Below are 24,496 nucleotides of genomic sequence, written 5' to 3'. Positions count from 1 at the left end.
TTTTCAAGTGTATGCTCTTTGTTAAGAGGCTGAGAGATTATAGAAAGTAATAATGAAGTTATATTTTAAATGTACACACACAAAATCAATCCTGCCAATAAACATCCAAAACATTTATAGTTGCATTATTCCAACACTGTTGTGGTTGGTGAGTTGACTTAGTGTTCTATGGCACAAAGCAGCTAGGCTATCTGCACCAAACATCTGGCAACAATTTAAAATTAAGGTAAATTTAGTAAAATTCATAAAAGGAAATTAAGGTAAAATAAAATAAAGTTTACAAAAACACACATAAAGAGCATAAAACCAATGTTTACATCTAGTCTACAACGTTAAGAGAAAAACTACAGTAATTCAAGTTGTAAAGGACTTTCTGTTGTGTAACTCGTCAGGAAGACAAACAGGTAAATACAAAAAACACCATCAGTCACTTGAAGTTGGCCTTTTCAGTCCTGGTACCGAGTTATCTGACATTATGGCTGTTTTCAAAAAAGTAATAAAAAATTTTTAAAAGACATGTACCAAAATTTTAATAATAACTCACCAGGATGACTAACAGGTAGTTCAAACAGCAGCGTTAGTCACATGAAGTTGGCTTTTTCAGTCCTGGTTTGGAGTTATTTAATGTTAAGGCCATTTTCTAATTTCAAATTGAACTAGATGAACCGTGGTGTTTAAAAGGGAGCCACATTAAAAAGGTGTAATGTATAAATTAAAAAACTTCAAAATGGCATTAAAAAAATTAATGGTCTTTAAAAACTAATAACATTACCAAGATGGACAGTGTCACCATCACTAATAACACTGTATAACGTTATGGACAAACCTTGAGACAGAACATGTCTAAAATGGTGCTGTCATTGAGAGTTGTAACGATGACAAGAAAATAAAACGTGGCTTATAGTGATCTGAGTGTTACACAGACTACACACTGGTACATCAGTTCCAGAAAAAAAAAAAAAAAGATGAGTTAAAAAACTGTGATCAATGTGTAGTCTAGTGAGAACAACTTCCTCTTTCCAATCCTTACAGAAGCAAGATGGCCAAAGCTCAATATACTGTTTTATTTGGAAAAGTGTATTTTCATGTTGCTCACTCCAAAGTCAACTGCCAACTGGCACAGAGCCAAGCCTTGAATACAGGACCATAGTTCATGTATGGAACAAGCACAGCAGTGATAGTGCCAGAACAGATAGATTTAGCTGCGGTGTCAGTGAGCTTGTTCCCTCAAATACCAACGTAGCCCGATATCCAGAAAAACTGGATAGAAGTAGAGGTTAAAGAAAAATGGGCCAGTAAGTTTTGAATATTGACGAGAACAGGGTGTGAACCAACGTGAAGCAATTCCAGAGCCAGTAGAGAATGAAGCGAGTCAGAACAAATAGTGTAGTTTGATCAGTGATGTCGAGTGCAGTTTGAGTACTTCTTAGCTTCTATGTGATCCAGGGCAAGAGAAGTGGTGTACAGTTCAGCAGTGACCACAGAAACTGTAGAGGGGATCCTGCTCGCAACCACCGAACCACAACAAACCATGGCAGAGCCCACACAGTCACCTAATTTCGATCCATCTGTATAAACAGGAATGGTAGAATGGTTTGAAAAATGTTCAGCAAATAGCAGGCAGTATTTCCAATCGGGAGTATCTGCTTTTCTCAGATAACTTAAAGACAGGTCACAATTGGGGACTGTAAGAAGCCATAGTGGGATTGGCTGACCAGTGGATACAGCAACATTATTCTAAATAGACCCGATTTATCCAACTGCACCTGTATATGAAGGCCAAAAGGAGGCCGATATGACTTTGGAACTGGTGGTAGAAAATATGCTGGTTTAAGGAATACATTGAGCAGCTGCTTGTATAATACAGTCAGTTACTGCTGCAACACAGTTGTCTATTGATGGCTTTCAGACAATGGCAGGATCAAGTTCTGTGAGAGCAGTGAAAAAAGCCACATTGCATTATCCAGCATCCACTGGAGCATGTGGGTCGGGTGACACTGACCACAACCAGTATTTCTCAAAATTATAGGGAAATGATCACTGCCTTGTGGATTATTGTCAACTTTCCATGAAAAATGGGGGAATGATGAAGGGGAGCAAACTGAGAAATTAATAGCAGTAAAGGACTGACGAGGTGCATGAAAATATGTAGAAGAACCAGCAATGAAAAGGTTGTGATCAGAAACCATATGCTCTACAAAGAGACCCCTGCTATCAATATCAGCACTTCCCCAGAGGGGATGATGTTCATTAAAGTACCCCAGGATTAAAAAGGGAGACGGCAACTGTTCAACGAGAGGACCAACGAATTACAAATGGCTATGGCCTCCAAGGGTGTGTCGAGTGGCAGGCAAAGACAAGGTGGGCACATACTGATCAACCAACAATGACTCCCCTCCATGCACTCATCCATCATACAGCCTGTCATTTCTTTACAAAGAATACTGCAGAGAGGTGTTTTGATGTCATCCAGATTAGAACGTAAACCTCGACAGTTCCATTGAATCAAGGTGGCTATTTTTTAATGATGCACAAGCAAAGTGGCTGGAGAACCCTTCTGTTTATGACCACATCATTTTTCCTTACTGTCTTTATTCTGAGGAGGTCTATCGACCTCCATGGATCCTGCCCTGAGTCAAGTGGGCCTTTGCTGTTTGAAGGGGATTCCAGTGACTGAAAACATGAACAAATGATTGTTTTGCATCTTGAGGTGGGAGAAGAAGATGTATCCGAGGAAATGCCTGTACCAGGAACCAAAGGATATGGATGTTGGGATTTGTTGGAATGTATGTAAGGGACAGAGATGGGTGTTGAAATTGATTCATCAACTTTTTTAAACATGGAGGTCAAAAGACTTATTTGTTTTGAGAATAATTCTTTTGGAGGCACAGAGAGATCTGTCTGCACTCCCACTGTAGTTGTGGAACAAAGTGGAGCAGCATACATCCGAGATGTATTGGTGGACAGCAACTTTTGAGCCTCAGAATAAGTAATATATATGTAAAAACGGCTCGTTTGGGTTGAGAAAATATTTTACGTAGAGGAGCGAATAACGTTTCAAGCTTCTTCGGTCATCGTCAGATTCACAAAGAAAGATAGAGGTAACTAACCGGAAGCTGATCACATGTTTGAAAGGGGTTGTGTAACTGAGTGTCAGAACGTAGAGGGCGGTGTTAGATGTTTGAATATATAATTTTATATTATTTAATATAGGTGTTACTTTGTATTGGCTTATTTTGGGTTTAAGTTGTTGTATATGACCTTTCAAACATGTTGTCAGCTTTTGGTCAGTTACCTCTTTCTTTCTTTGTGAACCTGACGATGACCAAAGAAGGTTGAAACATTGTTCGCTCCTCTACATAAAATATTTTCTTAACATCACTGATTACTGTTTCATCATGGCGATTGTACAAGAAGTGTAAGTCTTTGTGTATTTGTACTTATCTGTTACAATTATGTCTAAACTAGCATACCTTACACCACTATTAATAGTACATGCTCATACGATCATTAACAAACTAAGAAATTTAAATCCAAGAATTATTAATAGATGAAATGACATCTATTTCATCCAACAATGTAGAAAGGAACAACTAACCCCTAATTTTGTAAAGGTAAAACTTTCAAAAAATTTTAATAAATACACAAACACTATCTAAAATTTACAGAAAAAACTACTTAAAGCCATGTTGAACACGAAATACAAAGAACTACATGACTTACAAAAACAAAAAATGAACCTACACCATCAACTCGCATGCTGCATTAAACCAGCGATTTACGAACTTATACAATGAAACATAAACCAAATCAACACTAAAAATGACAGAGACAAAAAGATCTGCCACAACAAAAAACTAGAAAAACTAAGATGCAAACAACAAAAACAACAACATGACAAACCCTTGACTAACCTCATAATTAACAGATCCAACCGACAACTGAACACAGACGAGATACATCTACTTAACCAAGGACTCACTTTGCAATAGCACCAAGGTACATTCCAACCTTAGAAAACAAAACATGTTTAGAAGATCTAGCCAGGAGACTTGTGATACTTTCTATAGAAAACAAAAACAAGAAAACAACCAAAAACAACCAACAGAAAGAAGACAACTTAGATAATTTTACTGGCATCCAACAGCCAAACTTCCCAGGAAAAATCAAAACTTTATATTTTCCAGAAACACCTAAAAACAACATCTTAAATGATTTTTTCAAAGAATTTTCTCACAAAACCATCAACATAATTTCACAAAACATAAAGCTAAAAAACAATCTTACAAAAAGAGACATCAATTCCATTAAAAACCTAAAACAAGACAAAAACATAAAAATTCTAAAAGCAGATAAAGGTACGCTATAATCATAATGAACACGAATGAATTCATCCAAAAAATGAAGAACATCCTATCAGACACTAACAAATTTAAACCAATACACACAAATCTAACAAAGACACATGAATCGCAACTAAACAAAATACTACTAAAAATTAAAAAAGCCAACACAATTTCACAAACACTTTATTCCTACCTACGCAAAACTGACTCGCACACACCACAAATATACGGCATCCCCAAATCTCATAAACCAGATTGTCCATTACCACCAATAATGTCCACATATGAATCGTTTAATTACAATCTTGGTAAATACATAGCTTGGGCATTCTCCAAATACGTAACATCAGCTAGCTCATTCATCAAAGACTCTCTTAATTTCAAGTATAATCTAAATCAACTTAATCACAAAGCCTTAATGGACAGTTTCGAAGTTAAATCCCTTAAAGATATTCCAACCACTGAAGCCTGCAAGATAGCCTTAGAACTCTATATCTGAGACCCTAACCCATCAATAGACATTCCCAGCAACCAATTAGCAACCCTCATAGAATTCACTACGATGAAGACAAACTTCATGTTCAACAACCATAACTATATACAAACAAATGGCCTAAGCATGGGCAACCCAGTATCACCAGTTCTAGCCAATATTTTTATGACACAAGTTGAAACACAAGCAATTAATAGAGCATTACATCCGCCACTATACTGGTACAGATATGTAAACGACACGATTGCGGGATTCAAATCTACAGAACACATACTTAACTTTTTCAATCACATTAACTCTATACATCCCAACATTAACTTCAAATGTGAACAGGAAGAAAGCAATCAAATATCATTTCTTAACTTCAAAATTACAAGAATCGATACACAATTTAAAACGGAAATCCACCAAAAACTCACCCATACTGGACCATACATTCCTTGGGTCTCAGCACATGAAACAAAACAAAAATTCAACATACTAAGAAACCAAATAAACACAGCCATAAAATTATGCTCACCAGATAAAATTAACGATGAATTAGACAAAATAAAACAATACTTCATCAACATCAATAAGTTTCCTCCACAAACCGTAGAAAACATTATACGCACATACCTAGACAGAAAGCAAAATCAACCAACAAAAGTAAATATATCTCACGAATCAAAAAATCACGAAACCATATACTGCTATATACCATATATTCCTGACATCAGCAGAAAAATAACCAACATTTGGCAAAATCTAGCAACAAAATACGACATTCCAGTTAATACCAAATTTATTCAAAAAATCAGGCAAAAAACTGAGGTATATACTATGTAAAAACTACACTAACAAACACCACACCAACATTATTTATAAAATACAATGTGATAATTGCCACTTCTATATTGGAGAAACAGGTAGAAAAATGGAAACCAGATTCAAGGAACATAAAAGGTCACCTTCAAACATTTTCGAACACTGCTAGTCAAATAAACACAACATAACCATAGAAAACACTCAAATACTAAATAAAGAAACAAACATAAACAAACGCAAAATTAAAGAAGCCTTACTTTTACAACAACTTAAACCCAAAATAAGCCAATACAAAGGAACACCTATATTAAAAATAATATAATAAATAATATAAAATTATATGTTCAAACATCTAACACTGCCCTCTACATTCCGACACTCAGTAACACAACCCCGATCAAACATGTGGTCAGCTTCCGGTCAGTTACCTCTTTCTTTCTTTGTAAACCTGATGATGACCGAAGAAGGTCAAAACTTTGTTCACTCCTCTACGTAAAATATTTTGTCAACCCAAACAAGCCATTTTTTACATATACATTTTACTCCAGAAGTGGGTTTTCTCGACATCACAGGATAAGTAATGTTACGAATCGTTTTCACACGCTGCACCTCTTTTTCTTCCAAGCATTTAGAGCAAGAACAAAAGTAGAATGGGTGAGAGCCATTGCAATTTATGCAACGAAAATCCATTTCATACTCATAGGCATCATGGTATTTGCCACCACAGTAAGCACACATCAGGGAACTAAGACAATTTCTTGGAGTGACCGAACCTCTGACACTGGAAACAATGAAGAAGTTTTGAAATGTATGGCCGTAACCTGCCTTGATGGTAGCACGTGGATGTAGTGATGTGTATGTCAGAATGAGGATACTGGTCAGCATTGTAATTCCATCTTTGCGAGTGGAGATATACCTCACTGCAAAAAACTCTCTGGGTGGAGAAACCAGCAAGAATCTCTGGCTCGGAGATTTTCTTCAAATCCCTTTCAACAATAACTCCTCGTGATGAATTCAAAGTAGCTAGAGATGTAACCTCAATAGGTATATCCCCAATTGCCTTTGAACGCAAGAGGAGTTCACTGTGTTGAGATGTGGATGTTTCCGCCAATAGGTCACCAGATCAAAGCTTCTTTACTGACTTTGGAGAGCCAGCAAGTCCCTCTAGTCCCTTCTGAATAAAAAAGGGAGACATTTGGCCTAAAGATTTATCTGAAAGAGAATGTAGGATAAGAAAATGAGGTTCAACAGATGTTATAGATGTTGAAGATTGCTGCTCAGAATCTTCAAGATGTGGTCATTTACCTATGGACTGTTTTTTCACTATTTAAGTGTTTATTTGGAGGATCCATAATAAAAAAAAAAGATGGAAATATCGGTGCCCACTGATCCCAGCCATCATGGAGCCCTACAAGGGGATGCACTACAATGTCAAACAAAGACACTGCAGCAATCTCAAGGTTTTGTGAACACTATACCCAAACACCAGCATCAAATACAATGTCCACAACACCTGTTGAAAACATCCAACACTGGTACTTGGTTGACCCTAGCCAAAGTGGGGCCACCCTAAGGCCACCCACCAACAGGAATGCAAGGCCAAAGTGGTGTGTTAGGGTTGGATCCCTCAACCACCAGGGTCCTCTCCTCCCCTTCACAGGTCGTCATGCACGGCAACCACATGGGTGGATGTTTAGATCCCAGAGAAGGTTAAGTGAAAGAACAGAACCTTCCCTGGGAGGTCCCTATCACCACGTATATGAATCCACACCAAAGGGTACACTATTTTTATGTACAATAGTACTCTTTAAAGACTACAATAACTCTCATGGACATGAATGTTACTGTGTGCAAACATAAAATGTAACTGTCATTGACAAAATAATGGTATTAGATGAATTACATGTTACATTTACTTCATTATTGCAATAATGTCACTTATTATATTAACTAAAAACTACCACTGAGTAACATGTTTCCTTAAATTACTCATGTTATATATATCTTTATTCTGGATTGGCTCTTGGTTTTAGACAACGAAAAACATGGACGTGTCCTCCCTCTACACATTTTCTATATCTTGACCTTAAGATCATACAACAGTCTGAAAGTCCACAGTTTTAATCAACATCAAAACCATTAATCCAGTTCTTTTAAGCTTTCTGTACTCACTTTTGCTTCCAGTTTTTCTTTTTCAGCACCTTATTTGTTGCTTGACAAAAACACAAGGTAGTCACTGTTTAGAAATGTATTTGAGTGAGATTTTGAAGTAGTAAAACTTAAAAAAAATTTTACTTTTGTAAAGGCTTAACTTCTTAGTGTGTGGGACTGGAGCATACTTTCCATTAAAAAGATATTTAATGAAGAAAAATAATGCATTTGATAAATCAACATGATGCTACGTTTAATCTGGATATGACTGAACAATCAGAATGCAGTACAGAAACCCACTTGCTTGATCAAAATGCAAAACATTTTTGCTAATGTAAGTGAACTTGAGAATGGATCCAGGTATGCTAGTCTTATACTCGATAGATGAGGAATGGTAGCTATGTAAAAAATGAATTTTTTCAATATGTTACTCAGATATACACAATGCATTTTTTCCTGAACTGTCACTAGTGATATTCTACCTGCCTGTAGGAGATACAACATGCAAATGGCCCAAATCTAAGCTGTTATACACATTATAATATCACATGCTATAGCAAATGCTTACATTTTATTTCACCTAGTTACTGTTTACATAAATCGTTTAATACTGCTTTGTTACTTCATAAACATTAATAGTAAACAAGAAGGTGAATGTAAATAAAACTGTTTATGAAAAAGAGTATGACTGTTATCAGAATTAATTTGTATGTAATTTCTTGGCATTAGTAACATTTTTGCTGTCATTTGTCCTGGAGGAATAACTTAACTATGAAATTCACACTCTTCCCAGTTTTCCTGACTCATGGAAATAATGTTCGTCATCAACTCATGAGAATAATGAATTATGTTAATCAATTAAGAAACTCTACCAATTACCCAGGTCTAAACTTGACTGAACTCTTTGTTGAGCACTAAGTACACATTAAAAGAACTAAAGAAAAAACCTTATAATTAAATAAGTTAATCTGTCAAATTGAAGATGAATGAGATGAAAAATCAATGTCTTAGAAATTCATAAATATACATGCATCCACATTTGTAATTGATAAAAGTCAGTGAAAGTAAAGTTTTCCAATAAAATAATAAATTCCTCAAATCACCTCATTCACTCTACATTAACATAAATACAGGGTGTTCTGAAAGTCACTGTGCACTTATATATTTATTAACAGACATGTTTCAATATAGAATACAGGAGGTAAATATGAATGACAATTGTAAACAATATTGAAAGTGACCCCCGTTGGCATCAATACAGGCTTGGATCCTTCTTATTTTGTTTCTAAACACTGCTCTCAGTTGCTGGCTTGAAACAGACTGAATACACATATGATTACAAAACTGCACAGTGACTTTCCAAACACCCTGTAGTTCATTATTTGCTCTATCCAATAGTATTCAAACATTTCATATAGCTACTTTCAAATCCAAGCTTTATTAGCAGCTTGGATTTTAATAAGTAGGAACAATAATATGAATATAATGAAATCAGTGAAAGATAAAAAAATCATGAAAAACAGAATATGTTTAATCTTATTCTGAATGGGTGGAAAGATAAATCATGTTCTTTATATGCAGTACTCTGAGCTAAACAGAAATGAAGGTTAACATTTTTTTCTGTGAATTACACTAAAATGTCATGAAATAATCAATGATGAAACATCCAAAATAATTGCTTATGTTGCAATATATTTTTCAAGTTTTGAAATTTGGTGTAATTGTGCATATCACATATGAAATTTGTTCAGAAGTAACAAATTCTTGTAAAAAAGCAAATAGCGCATTTTTTTAACCATCACCTCTGGATGGGTACATCTTACATTCAGAGAAAGTTGCACCATTGAATTAAAACACTTAATGAACTGATTATGTTATATTATATACTTACAAAAAATAAAAAAATGGAATTGTAAAGTTATTTTTATAGTACACAAGTTATTATACAGTGAAAGTGTTTGCAGTTTTTGAAATAAATTTTATAGTGTAACAAAACTATAACGAAATGTTTTAATATAATACAGAAAGTGAAAACAAAACATCATTTAAAATCAAAAATGGAGAAAAGCATTTCCCACTGTTTCTTAAAACATTATAATAAAACCTGTTACAATATTACAAAGTTGCAAATTCAAACAAATATTATGAAAGATTTTGTTACCAGAAGTTATGTACACTGTAAAATGCTTTTAAGTTTCAAATTATTTCTTCCAGTTTTATTTTTTCTCAAAATGAAACAAATCATACAATAACTGCACTGAAGTACCTCAGCATAGAAGAGTTAAACCACAGAGTAAAAGGTTCTTGTAGTATCGTTTGTTTTTGAATTTTGTGCAAAGCTACATGATAGCTATCTGCAATAGCCATCCCTAATTTATCAGTGTAAGACCAGAGGGAAGGCAGCTAGTCATCACCAACTACCAACTGTTGGGCAATTCTTTTACCAACAAATAGTGGGATTGACTGTCACATTATAATTTCCCCACAGCTGAAAAAGCAAGCATGATTGGTGTGACAGGGATTCAAACCCTCAGATTACGAGTCGAGCACCTTAACCATCTCGTCATGCTGGCCTGGTTCTTATAATAAAGTAAGTGTGACCAGCAACTTGTTATTTTATCAAATTAAATGTCAAATTTTAGGTAAAATAATAAAACCCATCACTGATGTATATTAAAAAAATTTATAGTTGTTCAATCTTAAGAACATTTAACCGATAGGTTTACCCCTGGACCTCTAACTGACATCTTGTATTCAGATTACAGATACACTGAACCAATAAATTTAAAATTAAAACCTGCTTATACAATAGAAACAAAAGGTTCTAATGCTAAAATGAAACATCATATAACTTACTTCTATGATACAAACATCTGGTGTTTGGCCATCTGGTGTCACTGCTACTTGGGCAACTCTCTCTACCCATTCTTGGATAGCATCCGTAATGTGAGGGACAACCTATTGGTGAGTATGCCAAAAATTATAAGTAATATTTTGCAAACTTTAATGTGTTTTTCATTTCCACAGCTTCTGTTTTTGATGCTTAAAACTTTATCCAAACTTTTAAAGAAATACAAACAAATATGTTATGAAAAATGAATAGAACATTTACGTTTAAATGAAAATTCATAGTTGTTTGAACTTAGAAATCTTTATTCTACTGGTCATGATAGGGTTAAACAATGTATGATTTCACCTGCATTATCACAAACTGTGTGAGTGCAAACTTTACAACAAATTAGGTGTAAACTCTTGCAAGTAAGTTGATTCAAACAATCTATTGTTGTTAGTAACATAACTAACAACTGTTTTTATATCTGAAGATATGTGAAAAATGCATCAGTATATCAACAGCATTTTGTTTTTGGCCATTTTCAAAGAATGTTTGCAGCAACTATAACCATGTATGTAACAAGCAAATGCACAATTTGTAGTAGAACTTCCCAAAAGAAATGAGAAGCAAAACACAAGAAATAAGTTGACAGCAACTTAAAACATACATTTTTCATTATAGTAGGTTCAACAGGTACATATCAAGCTATTATAAAACATTACCATGTGTCAACACATAGCAAGCATCATGAACACAATAAAATACTCTGTAAATTAAAACAGCTCTCCACACCACTCAAGTAACATTGCAAGATTTTGTCAGTAAATGGGGCAATACCGAAAAAATTACTGTTCCTGAAATTAACAGCAATGTCAAGTTTTTCTGAAATGTTCAGAGTAATGAGACAATACTGCAAAAAGAAAACTTCTTTCCTGTATACTGTGAATATTACAATTCATTTTCTATGTTCAGTTAATTAATATTTTAATTTCCACACTACTTTCATAAAATTAAAACTTTTAGAAAACCTTGTGATTATACCAATGCAACTTTCAAATGGTTACACACATTCTTTGCAAAAATGATTAAAAGCTATCTTCATACACATACTAAAATATAATATTTACGGAGTTTAAGACTACAGAAAATACTGCATCTTATTCAAAGTGAATAAAAAAAAAAGTGATGTTACCTGAACAGTTTTCCCAAGATAGTCACCCTTTCTTTCTTTATTTATCACATGTTGGTATATCTTTCCAGTAGTTATGTTGTTTTCCTTATGTAAGGTTATGTCAAGAAAGCGCTCATAATTTCCAAGATCCAAGTCGACTTCTCCACCATCATCTAAAACAAACACCTCACCTGTCAAAAAATATAAAAATATTCTCCAGAATACTGCTCATGAATAAGACAAGAAAAAGCAGTAATGGTTTATACACATGCAGAAATCAAAATGCAGTGATAACTAAAAATAATTGGGAAGTAGATTCTGTTTTTGGTAAAATCAACTCATTCGCAATTACATCATTATTTACACTACTACTTTCCATTTATTCAAGTCCAACTTATGCTTCATAAGATAGTATTTCATCTTAAACAAAATGCATGGAAGCACTACACAACTTTCACTGAACAGTCCATGAAAGGCTGTTAGTGATTGATGTTATATCTTGATTTTTTGTTTACAAATTGGTTATTTTAGGGCAAAGCCATATTAAGTTGTCTGCTCTGTCCACTGAGGATTTGAACCCCAGATTTTAGCATTGTAAGTCTGTAAATTTACTGCTGTCCCACTGGATGATATTAAAAAACTGAATAATAAAAGTTAATTTGTCCTGACTAAATTGTACAGTTTTTTTATTAACCAAACAGTTTACTGACTAAATTGAAGTGTGTACAATGTGTCACTGAATTAATGACATTTCATCAATACAGAAACTCATTTCATGCAATTTGATAAAAATGGTATTGTTAGCCTGAATGTGCTAATAAATAATAACTAGTTTGATAAATTAAAACAATAACTTAGTTTCTAAGTTAAAAATATTAGATATCTATATAAAACAATAGTTTGAAAATGGTGTGTCAGTCTTTGTGTAAATATCTAGTCAATTAAAATTATTGCAGTCACAGGAACCAACAGGATTACACAGTTATCTTAGATTGTCTGTATAAACAACCAGCTGATTGCTTAGCCAGAGGCCCCAAAACAGATTTGACAGGGGCCCTAATAAACCATTAAAAAACTCATTTTATGGGTTCTTTCAAATGTCAGGACAAAAGACCCATGAAACATAAAGGACTGGAAGATTTAATTTGCAATTCACTTTTACACATTTGAAACAAAATTTTAACCACTCTTTGTCAATAATACTAAAGTAAAATAATTTTACCATGTTCATAAGGTGAAAATGTTCCTGCATCAATGTTGATGTAAGGGTCAATTTTTATAGAAGTTACGTGGAGACCACATGCTTTCAAGAGTGTTCCAACACTGCTAGCTATCACACCTTTACCAATGCCACTAATGACTCCTCCAGTAACAAGAATGTATTTCATCTTTTATTTCCAATGAATAAGCTATAACAAAAAAAAACAACAACCAAGAACAAAAAAAATTATGGTTCATATAACACCACCTTAACATCAGTTAATACTTGAAAACCATTTAACTCGTACAAAAGTTAATGTTATGAAAACGAAAGGAAATGTATTCAAAGATTCCTATAAAGATTAATATTACTTAAGTCATGTACACTATATTTTTCAACAAAATGGCAGAAAAGAATGTAAATTCTCAATGTTTATCATTCTAAATCAAATCATTTCCAAATAAACAAAATGAGAAAAAACTGATAACCTGATATGAGCTGAGTAAGCCTTTAAAAGTTTTACGTTTATCTATTTAACTTATTAAAAGTTTGATCATAGATTGTTATCAATTTTTACATGCTTTTAAATCCTCAAAACATAAGAACTTCACCATATCTGATAACTCAACTCATACACTTTAATTTTTCTTAGTCCACAGATGTACTTATTCCACTGTTTTAAAAATTTGTTCATTAATACACTATCATTTAGCTCTTACAGTTGTAATTAAAACTAATAACTGATAGAAAAATAAAAGATTACTTGCTTATTATTAATAAAATTGTATTTAGCTTGCTATTTTTTTTTTACTTTCAAAATTTTATATTAAAAGTAATTATTTTCAAGAGAAGACCTTTGAATCACAATTACATTTTCAATATCTTAAATCTCTTTATGACAATACCTTTGGTCCTATTACATTTGAAAAAATTGTTTTAATATAATAATCACAATCTAAATTGGTTAACTTACCAGTTTATAAATATTTAAAACTCAGCATTAATGACAGATGTAAAGCACTAGTAACAACAAAGTATCATGAATAACAAAACAACCAAAGAATCAAAAGCAAAGCACACACCAACTTTTACATAATACATATAAAATCACACAATTTTAGTTAATACTAAATTTTACTAAAGAACTAAGTGAATCTATACTAATTACACTTGCATACAATACTCCTTGTATTTAAACATGGGTAGTAGGAAAAATGTTTGCTGGTACTGAAAACTTCCAAGCATCACGAAAAATCTTTGACTTTGCCAAAACAAGCACAGTAATCACCAGAACAAAGCTTGTATAACTCATTATGCAAATATACAAGCACATTAAGTTTTAAAAGTTACTTGAGTGTAAAATGGCAAAACAGATGAACAAATTACAAAAAAATTAATTTCAACTTTAAACTCACAGCCATAACCACCACTAACAATTTACGTACTAAAAATGGCACTCTCCCACCCATATTTCTAAACATTTCATTATACCACTAAAACAGATAACCCAAGCACACATGACAAGTACTTTCAAACTTTAGAATCAAATCTACTTTCTTTTATAGTTTAGAAAATACTAGTGCAGCTATGTTAAGCTCTTCTTCACTGCTCAAATTTGTAAACTGAGTATCACATTTCAAGTAACCCTTCTCCAAGTAACTAACACAGAATCAATACAAGGAAGAACATAGTGACAAAATACCTTCAAACTATCACCCTACAATTTGATGAAAGCAAATAACCTTTGCCTTGTAAATATATGACAGGACATAAGTTTAATTTTTGAACAATCGTTATGGGCATTGCAGATTTTATTTGAATTAAACCGATTTCTTGGGAAACCACCACTCGTAACATTCCTATGATAAGAATCAGGTTACAAGTATTTAATCCATTATAAAACACATTTAAATATGAAATATTCACATTTCTAATTCATATATTATTATTATTGTTCCCAGTGCCTAATATGTATCAAACAAGTACAAAAATTTGTATCAATCATACATTTTTGTGCATGTGATTGACTTGTGGTTTATGATTACACAAAGCAACAAAATATTTTTTCTCTGCTAACACAAAAAAAAGTAACTGTGCATGAGTAACTTGATAATGCTACTTCTAAAATTAATGTTGAAAATTACTGATCACCACTAGTTTTTGACTTATGACAGATTTATTCAAGTTATTCTTATATATATAAACTTTATTTAACAAGTTTATTCACTGAAAATTGTTTTAAGAATGTTAAAAACATGATAGCAATACCAGTTTTTAAAAAAACAATAAGTGTATATATATATGACTATTTACTGAAAACACATTCAGGCTATGTTAAAAACTTTCATCATGGTACATTTTTTTTTGTTACAAATATGTGATTCACCTGTTATGTATACTCTCAGTTTCACAATGTAAGAACCAATGGTAATCTCCCATAAATGCAGGATTCCATCAATCTTGATACTGCCATTTCTTTCTAAAGAATACATTCACAGAAGCACTTACCATGATCAACTGGAAAAAAATCTAAATGGGAGCCTAGAATGTTACTGAAGATGTTCTTATGTAGTTCTCAAGCATATCATCATCACAGCATAATTTTCATCTCTGTGATTTACTAAGAAAATTTTGACAACTACTTTGAATGATTTCCATGCAGCAAGTTTTTTTCTGATTGAGTAATGTTTTAAATTTATCATCCATCAACATTTCCCTAATCTGTGAACCAACAATGATGTATTCTTTCATTTTTGCTTCACTGGTGTTTGGAAACTTGTCAGACAGATATCCGAAACCATTACCATCTTTGTTCATTCCTTTTAAAAAAAGTCTTCATGAGTCCCATCTCAGTACAAAGTGGAAGTAGAAAAACATTACAAAGATTCACAAAAAGTTGTTACTCAACATTCTGTTTCCCTGATATGTAATTCTCTCACCAGTCATTCCTTTCTTTGAAACTTATTTTTATCACCTAGTCTGTCCCAGACACAAAAAATAAGTGTTTGGTATACTCACTGCACTCTGCAGGCCTAGCAGGAGTCAATAACTTTTATATGGCCTCCAGTATGATCTGCATGACTTGATAAGTTTTTTTCATGTTCATATGAACAACAGGAGCCAAAAGCTTTGTATTTCCATCATGCAAAAGTACAGCTTCCAGACTAACTTTAGATGAGTTAACAAAAATTACCTATACTACTTTTCCCCATTAGGCACATCAACAGTTCTACAGAAAAAAAAGGTACATTGCATGCTGTAGTGCACAGCAAGGCTTTGATGACAATTATGGCAAATTACAACTTGTTCCTGGAGCTAATAAATTCCACTGCAATAAAGGAGAACTAAGAACTACTCAGGCTACTTTGACAGACACACATCATGAATCAGATCATTTGGCTCTTCTGTGATCAGATGAAGTAGTTAATGTTAAGGTACCACAGAAACAGAATTACTAGATGAAGGTGATTCAGGATAATTCCCCTGTTTCTCACTTCAATGGTAAATGTGGCACTGAAAAACCATCCCCATGAGGTACTGGTTTCATTGCTTATACAATATCTAGATATTTAATAATTATTTAGTTTTGCTTCAATATACAAAAATATCAGACAGATGATATTTGGGCTCATGTCATATCATTGGAACTGCAAATGGTATACTTGTTTTCTTCATATTCAGCCTCTCTAGCAAGCTAACTATGCAAACAGACATCTGGAGCCCAAGTGTTTTCCTGGGTACCCAATTTTACATCCAAAATAATGGTAGTCAACTACCCTTACCCTGTGTGATATTTTTCCTTCATGAAATTGTATCTTCCACAAATGTGTCAGAAATTGTTTGTGTGACTTTTGTACTTTACTCAAACTAGAAGCAGTCAGAATTTCAAATTATTTTCTAAACTACATAAGAGACCTTATGTTCAAAGAACAAGAGTTCAAAAGATGTTAAAAACAAAGTTCTGCAGAATTTGGTTATATCACAGGTATGATGCAAGGGAGAAGATAAGACTTTGTTTCAACCATGTACAGAGCAAGGTGAAGTAACCCTATCATGCTTAATCGAAGGTGAGTATGGGAATGAGACAAAATTGGTGCAATTTGCTAAAATTAAAATGAGAACAAATGACATATCAAACATACTTCTGGTGCAAATGTGCTTTGTAATCACTATGAGAAAAACCTATACATTGAACATGTGATGAGAAGAAAGCAACAATGGCCACTATTCAGTTCTACATCTCAAATAGCTACAAAAAAAAAAGCAAATGTAATAAACAATTTTTGGAATACTAAGTTTATTTATTAAATGCCATATATAAACAATACACTTAAAATTTTACACCAACACAGACAATGTTTGAAGTTATCAAAACTGTATGCTTTTTGCCTATTAATGTGCCCAAATAAACTTAATTTCACAGCATAAATCTAATGTACTGAGATGAGCAAGGTATTTTACATAGTGCTAATAAAATGTTGAGATATAACAATAACCCCAATTCTAGAAGCAATGGGCAAATTCTGACTACGTTTTTTAAATCAGCACCGTCAAATTACTCCAAATCACTTAACTTTTTTCAGTAGCAAATCTGTTATCCAGTTTTGTTGGCATTGGTACATTAATGAAAATTTCCTAGGTCCCACATTTCTTTGAATAATCATTTATAAAACATTAATTTTTGAGTTTGAAAACACCTAATAAAAACTATTATACTAACAAAATAAAGTAACACCAAAGCACATCAAAGGCAGTTACAGAATGATAAAACAATACAATATTTGTAAAAAGAAGTCAACTGATGAAAGTGAAATGAATAACACAATTTGATTTATCATGAATCAAACACAAAATACTTTCCCTAAAGTTCATCACAATCTTGGTTTGTCTTGAATTTCACACAAAGGTTCACGAGCACCATCTACACTAGCCATCCCTAATTTTGCAGTGTAAAACTAGAGGGAAGGCAGCTAGTCATCACCACCCACTGCCAACTCTTGGGCTATTCTTTTACCAATGAATAGTGGGATTAACCATCACACTGTAATGCCTCCACGACTGAAAGGGTGAGCACGTTTGGTGTGACAGGGATTTGAACCTGTGACCCTCGGATTACGAGTCAAGTGCCTTAACCACCTGGCCATTCATTGTAATAAAAACATCATTGCAACTATAACTCTAAGACCACTACTTAAAACTTTGTCCTATAAAAAACAATTATTAATGACAATGAGAAAAATCAGTTAAAAATATTTTATAAAACACAAATTAGCCTTAATTTAACTAGTTTTTAATTTTATGTAAAAATTGCAAAAAAACTTCCAACTTATTTATTCAAAGAAACAACAGAAAGCACCCACTAAATTCACATTTATTTTATTCAATAAAAAAAGAAACATAGATGACTTGTCATATTAATTCACATCATCCCTCCTCTTACCCCTGTAATAACCTTTCCTTTCATTCTGAGTCCAGAAAAGTGCCTGCAGAGTTGCAATAAGCAATAACTTCTCACCCTTAAAATAACCTCTTGTGCAGCAGCTTGTCAAAGTGAAGTTAGAGAACATGAATTAGAAGATTATCTTCAAAAAGAAAAGATGATTCATATGCCTCACTAGTGTAATTTGTGAAAATTACTGACAGGTTGTAACATTCTCCTTTAATTAAATCAGAAAACATCCTGAGGTTTTTTAACAATGCATTTCAAAATAATGCCAAGACAAATTTACCAATCTTTTATTGACACCATTCTAAAAGTAAAGGTCACAATAACTGACTTTTAAGAACTAAGGTTTTTCTCAGTGGTGAACTTTTGAAATGCAATAGTAAAACTAAAGATTTTTGCTAAATTAAAATGAAGGTTTCAGAATAAATCCTGTCACCTCTTTGTTCAAGCTTTACCAAACACAATATTCTTCGATAAAAAATGAAGAATTCAGTTCTTTGGCTAAAAAATAAACAAATATTAAGAAAGAAAATTTCCACTTTAACATTAACATAAAAAAACCTGAAGAGAACTTTAGGCATACTCTTTTTCCATCACTGAAAGTTGACAAATTAATTTCTTGTATTTTACAATTTACCTGGGCCTAAAGCCCTTCAACAAACTATTTGTAGTCATGACTATCACATTTCTTAAAAACACCACTGCCTTTCTTTAGATTAATATTTTTGTCTGTTTAATAGTAAATTTAATTTTTAAAGATCAGTAATATTGTTTATTAAAAACAGTTAAATTACTCTATCCATGTAGGATTTGGTTTGAACACTTCAAAAGAATTACAATATTCTAAGCTAATGTCATTAAACTTAATAAAATTTTCACATCTATGCCATAATATTTTAAGACTAACATTTTAGACTTCTTCCAATCACATTCTCTTCAGTATTAAAATAAAAGTTTTGAAATTGCCTCTTTATGAAATATGCAATGCTAAAAAAGAAAATTAATATCTTAAAATATGTATCTTGATGACATTTTCTTTCTTAGTTTTATTTTGCAGAGTTAAGGCTATTTTGTAGTTTTATAAAACTCAACTACTCTAGAATGCTAGGCTTAAATTATTACATAAGGATTAACAAATTGAATGGTTACAATTATTGCACAAGTCCAACCAGTCAATTTCTTAATCCTTATGTTAGTCCTTTAGACTAGGAATAGTCAGTGTTAAAGAGAAGGATAAACAAAATGCAGAAAAAATGCAGTATATAGTGTAGAGTAACAGTATTGTAAAGAAGCAGTCCTAAGGATAGGCTAAATTGTTGTTACTGTGATGTTAGAATTACAAGAAAACAGACTACTTTAGAACACTTGTCAGAAAAGTTTTTGATACAAAGGAAATAGATGAAACTTCAAAAACATAATTTTAATCAATCTAATAAATAAATTTAGTAATTTGAAGTAGAGGATTATGAATTATTTAACAAATACACAGAGCTGTAGAGGAGGTATATGACTTAATACCTAAAATGTGGATATTAGTGGATAACTAGGGAGGTTTTGGATTTTATAACAGACCACCAGATGAAACAGATGAAATTGAGAAATTACAGTGATATTAAGATTTTAAATGTTAAAATCAAAACATGAGGGAGACAGACTTTTAGAAACAGTTCAGGGCAGTTTTATTCACCAACTGGTTAAGGAACATACTAAGAACAATGATATTTTAGACTTATTAACAGAAATGGTTGATAGAATTGAGATTAGGGAAAATCTAGGATTGAATAATTTTTCTATGAAAATCAGGAATAATGAAATTTTGTTTAAAAATGTCAAAGGGATGTCACAAAAACTGCCTGCTGTGAATTGAACAACTTAATTAACTGAAGCTGATCAAACTTGAAAATATGTAAGTATTCATGACAGACTTGTTCTTTATAGTCTGTTGTACATAGTAAATCAGATGTGTTAAAAAGTATTTTGCACTCAAAATGTCCAGACCTCTAAGTATTATCTGTGAAATGACATCAGTCAAATTGAGACTGAATAGTTTGAGTTCAAGTTGTTATTCAGGTAAAGATTAAAAATACATTTGTCCATCTTAGTTAGTTTTCTCATTGAATATGAACAGCACCCAGAATCTCGAAAAGGCACATTGACAGTTTTTCAATATCTGGCATTTACTCTCCTTTAGCATAAAATGTTGCCAACTCAGCAATGTAGGGCCAAATGAATAATTGATAACTTTGATATCAAATACTATATTGAACCATACTCTACAAAACATTATGGTATGCCCACTTAGACTCCAATCCATGCATAGACTTAATAAACATTTAACATATAAAAAAAATGTACTTAATTAAAGAGCTTTCCACCTTACAAAAGTAAACATGTTCCTTCCATGTATTAAGATGAAATGTAATAAATATCATATGTTAACATGTATCAAATTTTCAATATTTACCAACAAGACTGATTCACACAATTTTCTTTTTTAACACAAATATATTTTAATATACAAATAACAATACAACTTATAAAAACAGTTATTACAAATAATGGTTTGTATACAAGTTTTATAAGCTTGCAAACTATACAGTCTCTCATCTGGTATAAAATTGAATATTTTACCAACAATCAAGATCCATGACGAGCAACTGAATGAGTTGATATTGTTACACCTTGCTTAAGCTAGCTAGCTGTCTTTTCTTGGCTGACCTCACATTGCTTACAAGCTGACCTTTTATCAATGAAGATATTTAATGCCCTTGTAGAAACATTAATGTCCAAAGTTAATTCACTGAAATTGAACAGTTTGTAATGTTTGAAATCTATAAATATTCCTGTACAAATTCTGTAGTCTTCTGATTAATAAGTTATAATCACAATTATAGCTTTCGAAGCTTATAGTTTACTGAGTGTAGCAACAAAACAATATTCTATTACTGTTTTGGCTAGCTTTAATACAAATTGAGATCCTCAAACGTTCAACAATATTCAATGATTCGCTACTATTTTTGTAAAACACATTGTTTATTCTTACTCTCAAGAATCTTCCATGAATTTAGAGAACAGGCAGAACTTGCACAATACACATTCAACAATGTGTGTAAATGCATTAAATTGAAACAAATGCATATATTATATTAAAAGTGTAAATATAAATTCTTACTGTTGTTTATGCATTAATATTTTTGTAATTGAAACATGACTAGGATGCACTATTATAAACAAATATATAAACTGCTTTTGTTGTGTATATTGTGATAAATAACATTAATTTGAACATAATATCCAATGTCTTTATAAAGCAATATTTTCTGGTGTGTATATATGCACAAAATTGTACAAAACTCCTAGCTGATACGTATGCACAATTATTAGAGTATTTCTGTTATCTGTATAGCAATAGCACATATTAACAAAATCATCCACTGATTCAGAGCACATTGTATTATTTTTGTACATGTTTGGAAATTGTACATAAAATTCATTTATATAATAATTACATTTGTAAAAATGTTAAATTTATTGATTGATGACCTGACTAAAAATATTCTCAGATTTGTCTTTTTTTTTTCATGTACAAGTTATCCACATTATACTTACAAATTCCAATTACATGCACAGAACACCTAATACAGAAACAGAACTGCTGATAAAATATCAACATTTACAGTTGCATTATAATCCTACACCACATTCTACAACTGTACTCAAAGTTTATTATAACTGGCATAAACATAAGCGTTACTGCATGCAAACACACTTTTCATTGACAGTGATACTGTATCATAGTATTTATAGTTATTTTAAAAAACTGATTTTTAATAATTAACTAATTACAGACATTAAATAAAAAACAACTCACTAATAATGCTGACTTACTCTATTTCCAAACTGCCAGGCTTTGTGTAATGTACTCCTTCTAAAATTTCTGTTAATGGGGATTGTTTTATTAATACAATAAAATTTGCAAGATTAAAATAATTTAATTAAAAAAATTGCCTGTCTATAAATATTTATTAAAAGGTTTTGAAGGTGTAATAAATGATCCTCTATAATGTTTAGGAAAATGAAACAAAGCATTGTTGAGAGTTTAGGCAGGGACCTAACTATAGCTTACACAACGTATTACAGCTACCTTCATTCTCTAACAGTTAACAGTAGGCAAAAATACCATTTATGAATAAAATATGTATAATGATGTGTTTAACAGTGTCAAAATTATCCTCTAGATGATTTTTTGGTGATATCTGTCATCCATTTCCCAGAAGCATCACTAATTCACATGAAATTAACAATTTTTTTTTCATGAATAAGTCTTTCCCAATTTCCCACACCTGAAGGAATTTTGACAGGCATAAGCTTGTTCCTAACTAATTTCAGTGTACATATTCCCATCAGTGCTGATGACCAAAAGATAAATGCTGTCAAAAATATCATTAAACATATTTTCCTTGTTTTTCTTTAAAATCTTAACTACATATTTAAATTTCTAAGACAACTTTTAATATCACCACTTAGAAATAATTCAAACCTACTTGCCAAAACTTTATAATACAACATTTAACACCAACCAAAACACAAATTTTAATTAAATCAAAACATTTCCAGTATTAAAACTAAATATTCTATGCTTGTAGTCACCGAGTTCAAAACCAAAGTCTGTTTTAGCTCTAAATCTTATAAAATTCAAAAAACTATCTTCCACAATCAAACAACTCCCTCAAGTTTCCTATTCACTTTAGTGAGGGCATGAAAAAATTACCAATTTCATTCAGACATTTCCTGGTTAATCACTCATTCAATTTTTACAGAAGTTTTTCCATGAAATATCTTAAAAATAAAACTGAATTAGTGAAGGCTTTATTATCAATACTTTAGAATAAGAACAAATCCCAATGACAAGAAGATTATACTGCCTTTAAAATAAATGAACAAGGCCCATACACTTTAAATCTGTTATTAATTTTTGTTAGGAAGATAATGGATTTATTAATATAAAGGTTTGGATAACTGATATTTAATGAGCATTATGTAAGGTTTACAAAACCTTTACTTCCTCTATCTTTATTAAAACAATGTTAATTTTTTTCCAATCCTTACTGAGATATAACACCTAATAATCATTTTCTATTTCTGATATGACAGTGAAAAGTCCCACTATTTGTTTCACACATTTAACATTTAATAAACCTCTCAATTTTGAGTACATGACACTTAGATCAGGAGAGTTTGTGCTACAATTCTTCCTTGTAGTTAAAATATCAGGACACATTTCAAGCAATTCTGCAAATCAAGTAATTGTCCAAATGTTACTACAACTGTGTGAAAACTTGTATACTATCACACAATGATGCAACTTTGTCATGATTCAATAAATCATGAAACAGTTCTATTCTCTCTCTCTACAATATGTCATGACCTATCATAATTTAAGTAGTTATTTTATTATTTGATATTTTAATATTCAACACTTTATTATTGAAAACTTGCTTCTCATTTCTTAAATTATATCACAGCTGCCTTTGTTATTTTAATTTTCATACTAAATTCTAATTCCATTCATACATCTCTCTACAAAATTATAAAACTTATAGTCTGTTAACACTTTCTGTATGTATTAGTCATTAATAATACAACTACTTTTAACTAGCAAATACGGTGAGTACACACACTTCATAAAACTTTAAAAACAATTTACAAAGAGATTGGGACATATTGAAGACGACTTCGAGTGGGTAGAAACTAAATATTATTTTTATCAAACATAAGATATAATTTATCGTTTTACGACAATCACAAGCCATAATTATAAATACCACATCAAACGTCTTTGCATTTTCGTCATAACCCAAAAAACTGTTACAATAAAGTAACATCGTATTTCTACCACTATTTCGCAAGAATTAGTAATATTACATACCCATTAAACTGTCACTCACCAGCCATCTTAGTAAAATTTTTTCGCGGTTCTTCCAGCTCGCTATTAGATATGGCGCTCTCTTTATATTAACTAACTAAAAATTACTATAAATATTGAAA

The 24,496-nt window shown here is 32.0% G+C and overlaps 1 protein-coding gene across 9 annotated transcripts in view; it reads right to left on the bottom strand.

Annotated features, from left to right (window-relative positions):
* Positions 1-24,496, bottom strand: part of LOC143258558 (CTP synthase 1-like) — a 48,598-nt gene extending 24,102 nt beyond the window's left edge. The window contains exons 1-5 of one of the 9 annotated variants that reach the window (XM_076517690.1): positions 24,378-24,465; positions 22,337-22,385; positions 13,024-13,210; positions 11,823-11,992; positions 10,654-10,755 (exon numbers count right to left, since the gene is read on the bottom strand). In XM_076517690.1, coding sequence (XP_076373805.1) covers positions 10,654-10,755; positions 11,823-11,992; positions 13,024-13,189 — 438 coding nt within the window. In that variant the 5' untranslated portion in view covers positions 13,190-13,210; positions 22,337-22,385; positions 24,378-24,465. Of the gene's footprint in view, positions 1-10,653; positions 10,756-11,822; positions 11,993-13,023; positions 13,211-22,319; positions 22,386-24,273; positions 24,354-24,377 lie in introns of those variants that run through there. The other 8 variants (XM_076517695.1, XM_076517692.1, XM_076517691.1 and 5 more) reach the window with 8 other exon arrangements.

This window comes from Tachypleus tridentatus, chromosome 8, assembly GCF_004210375.1.
Source record: "Tachypleus tridentatus isolate NWPU-2018 chromosome 8, ASM421037v1, whole genome shotgun sequence".
In the NCBI taxonomy this organism is placed as follows: Eukaryota; Metazoa; Arthropoda; class Merostomata; order Xiphosura; family Limulidae; genus Tachypleus; species Tachypleus tridentatus.
Note: the sequence above shows the minus strand (reverse complement) of the source record. Positions and strands in the feature narration are given on the sequence as shown.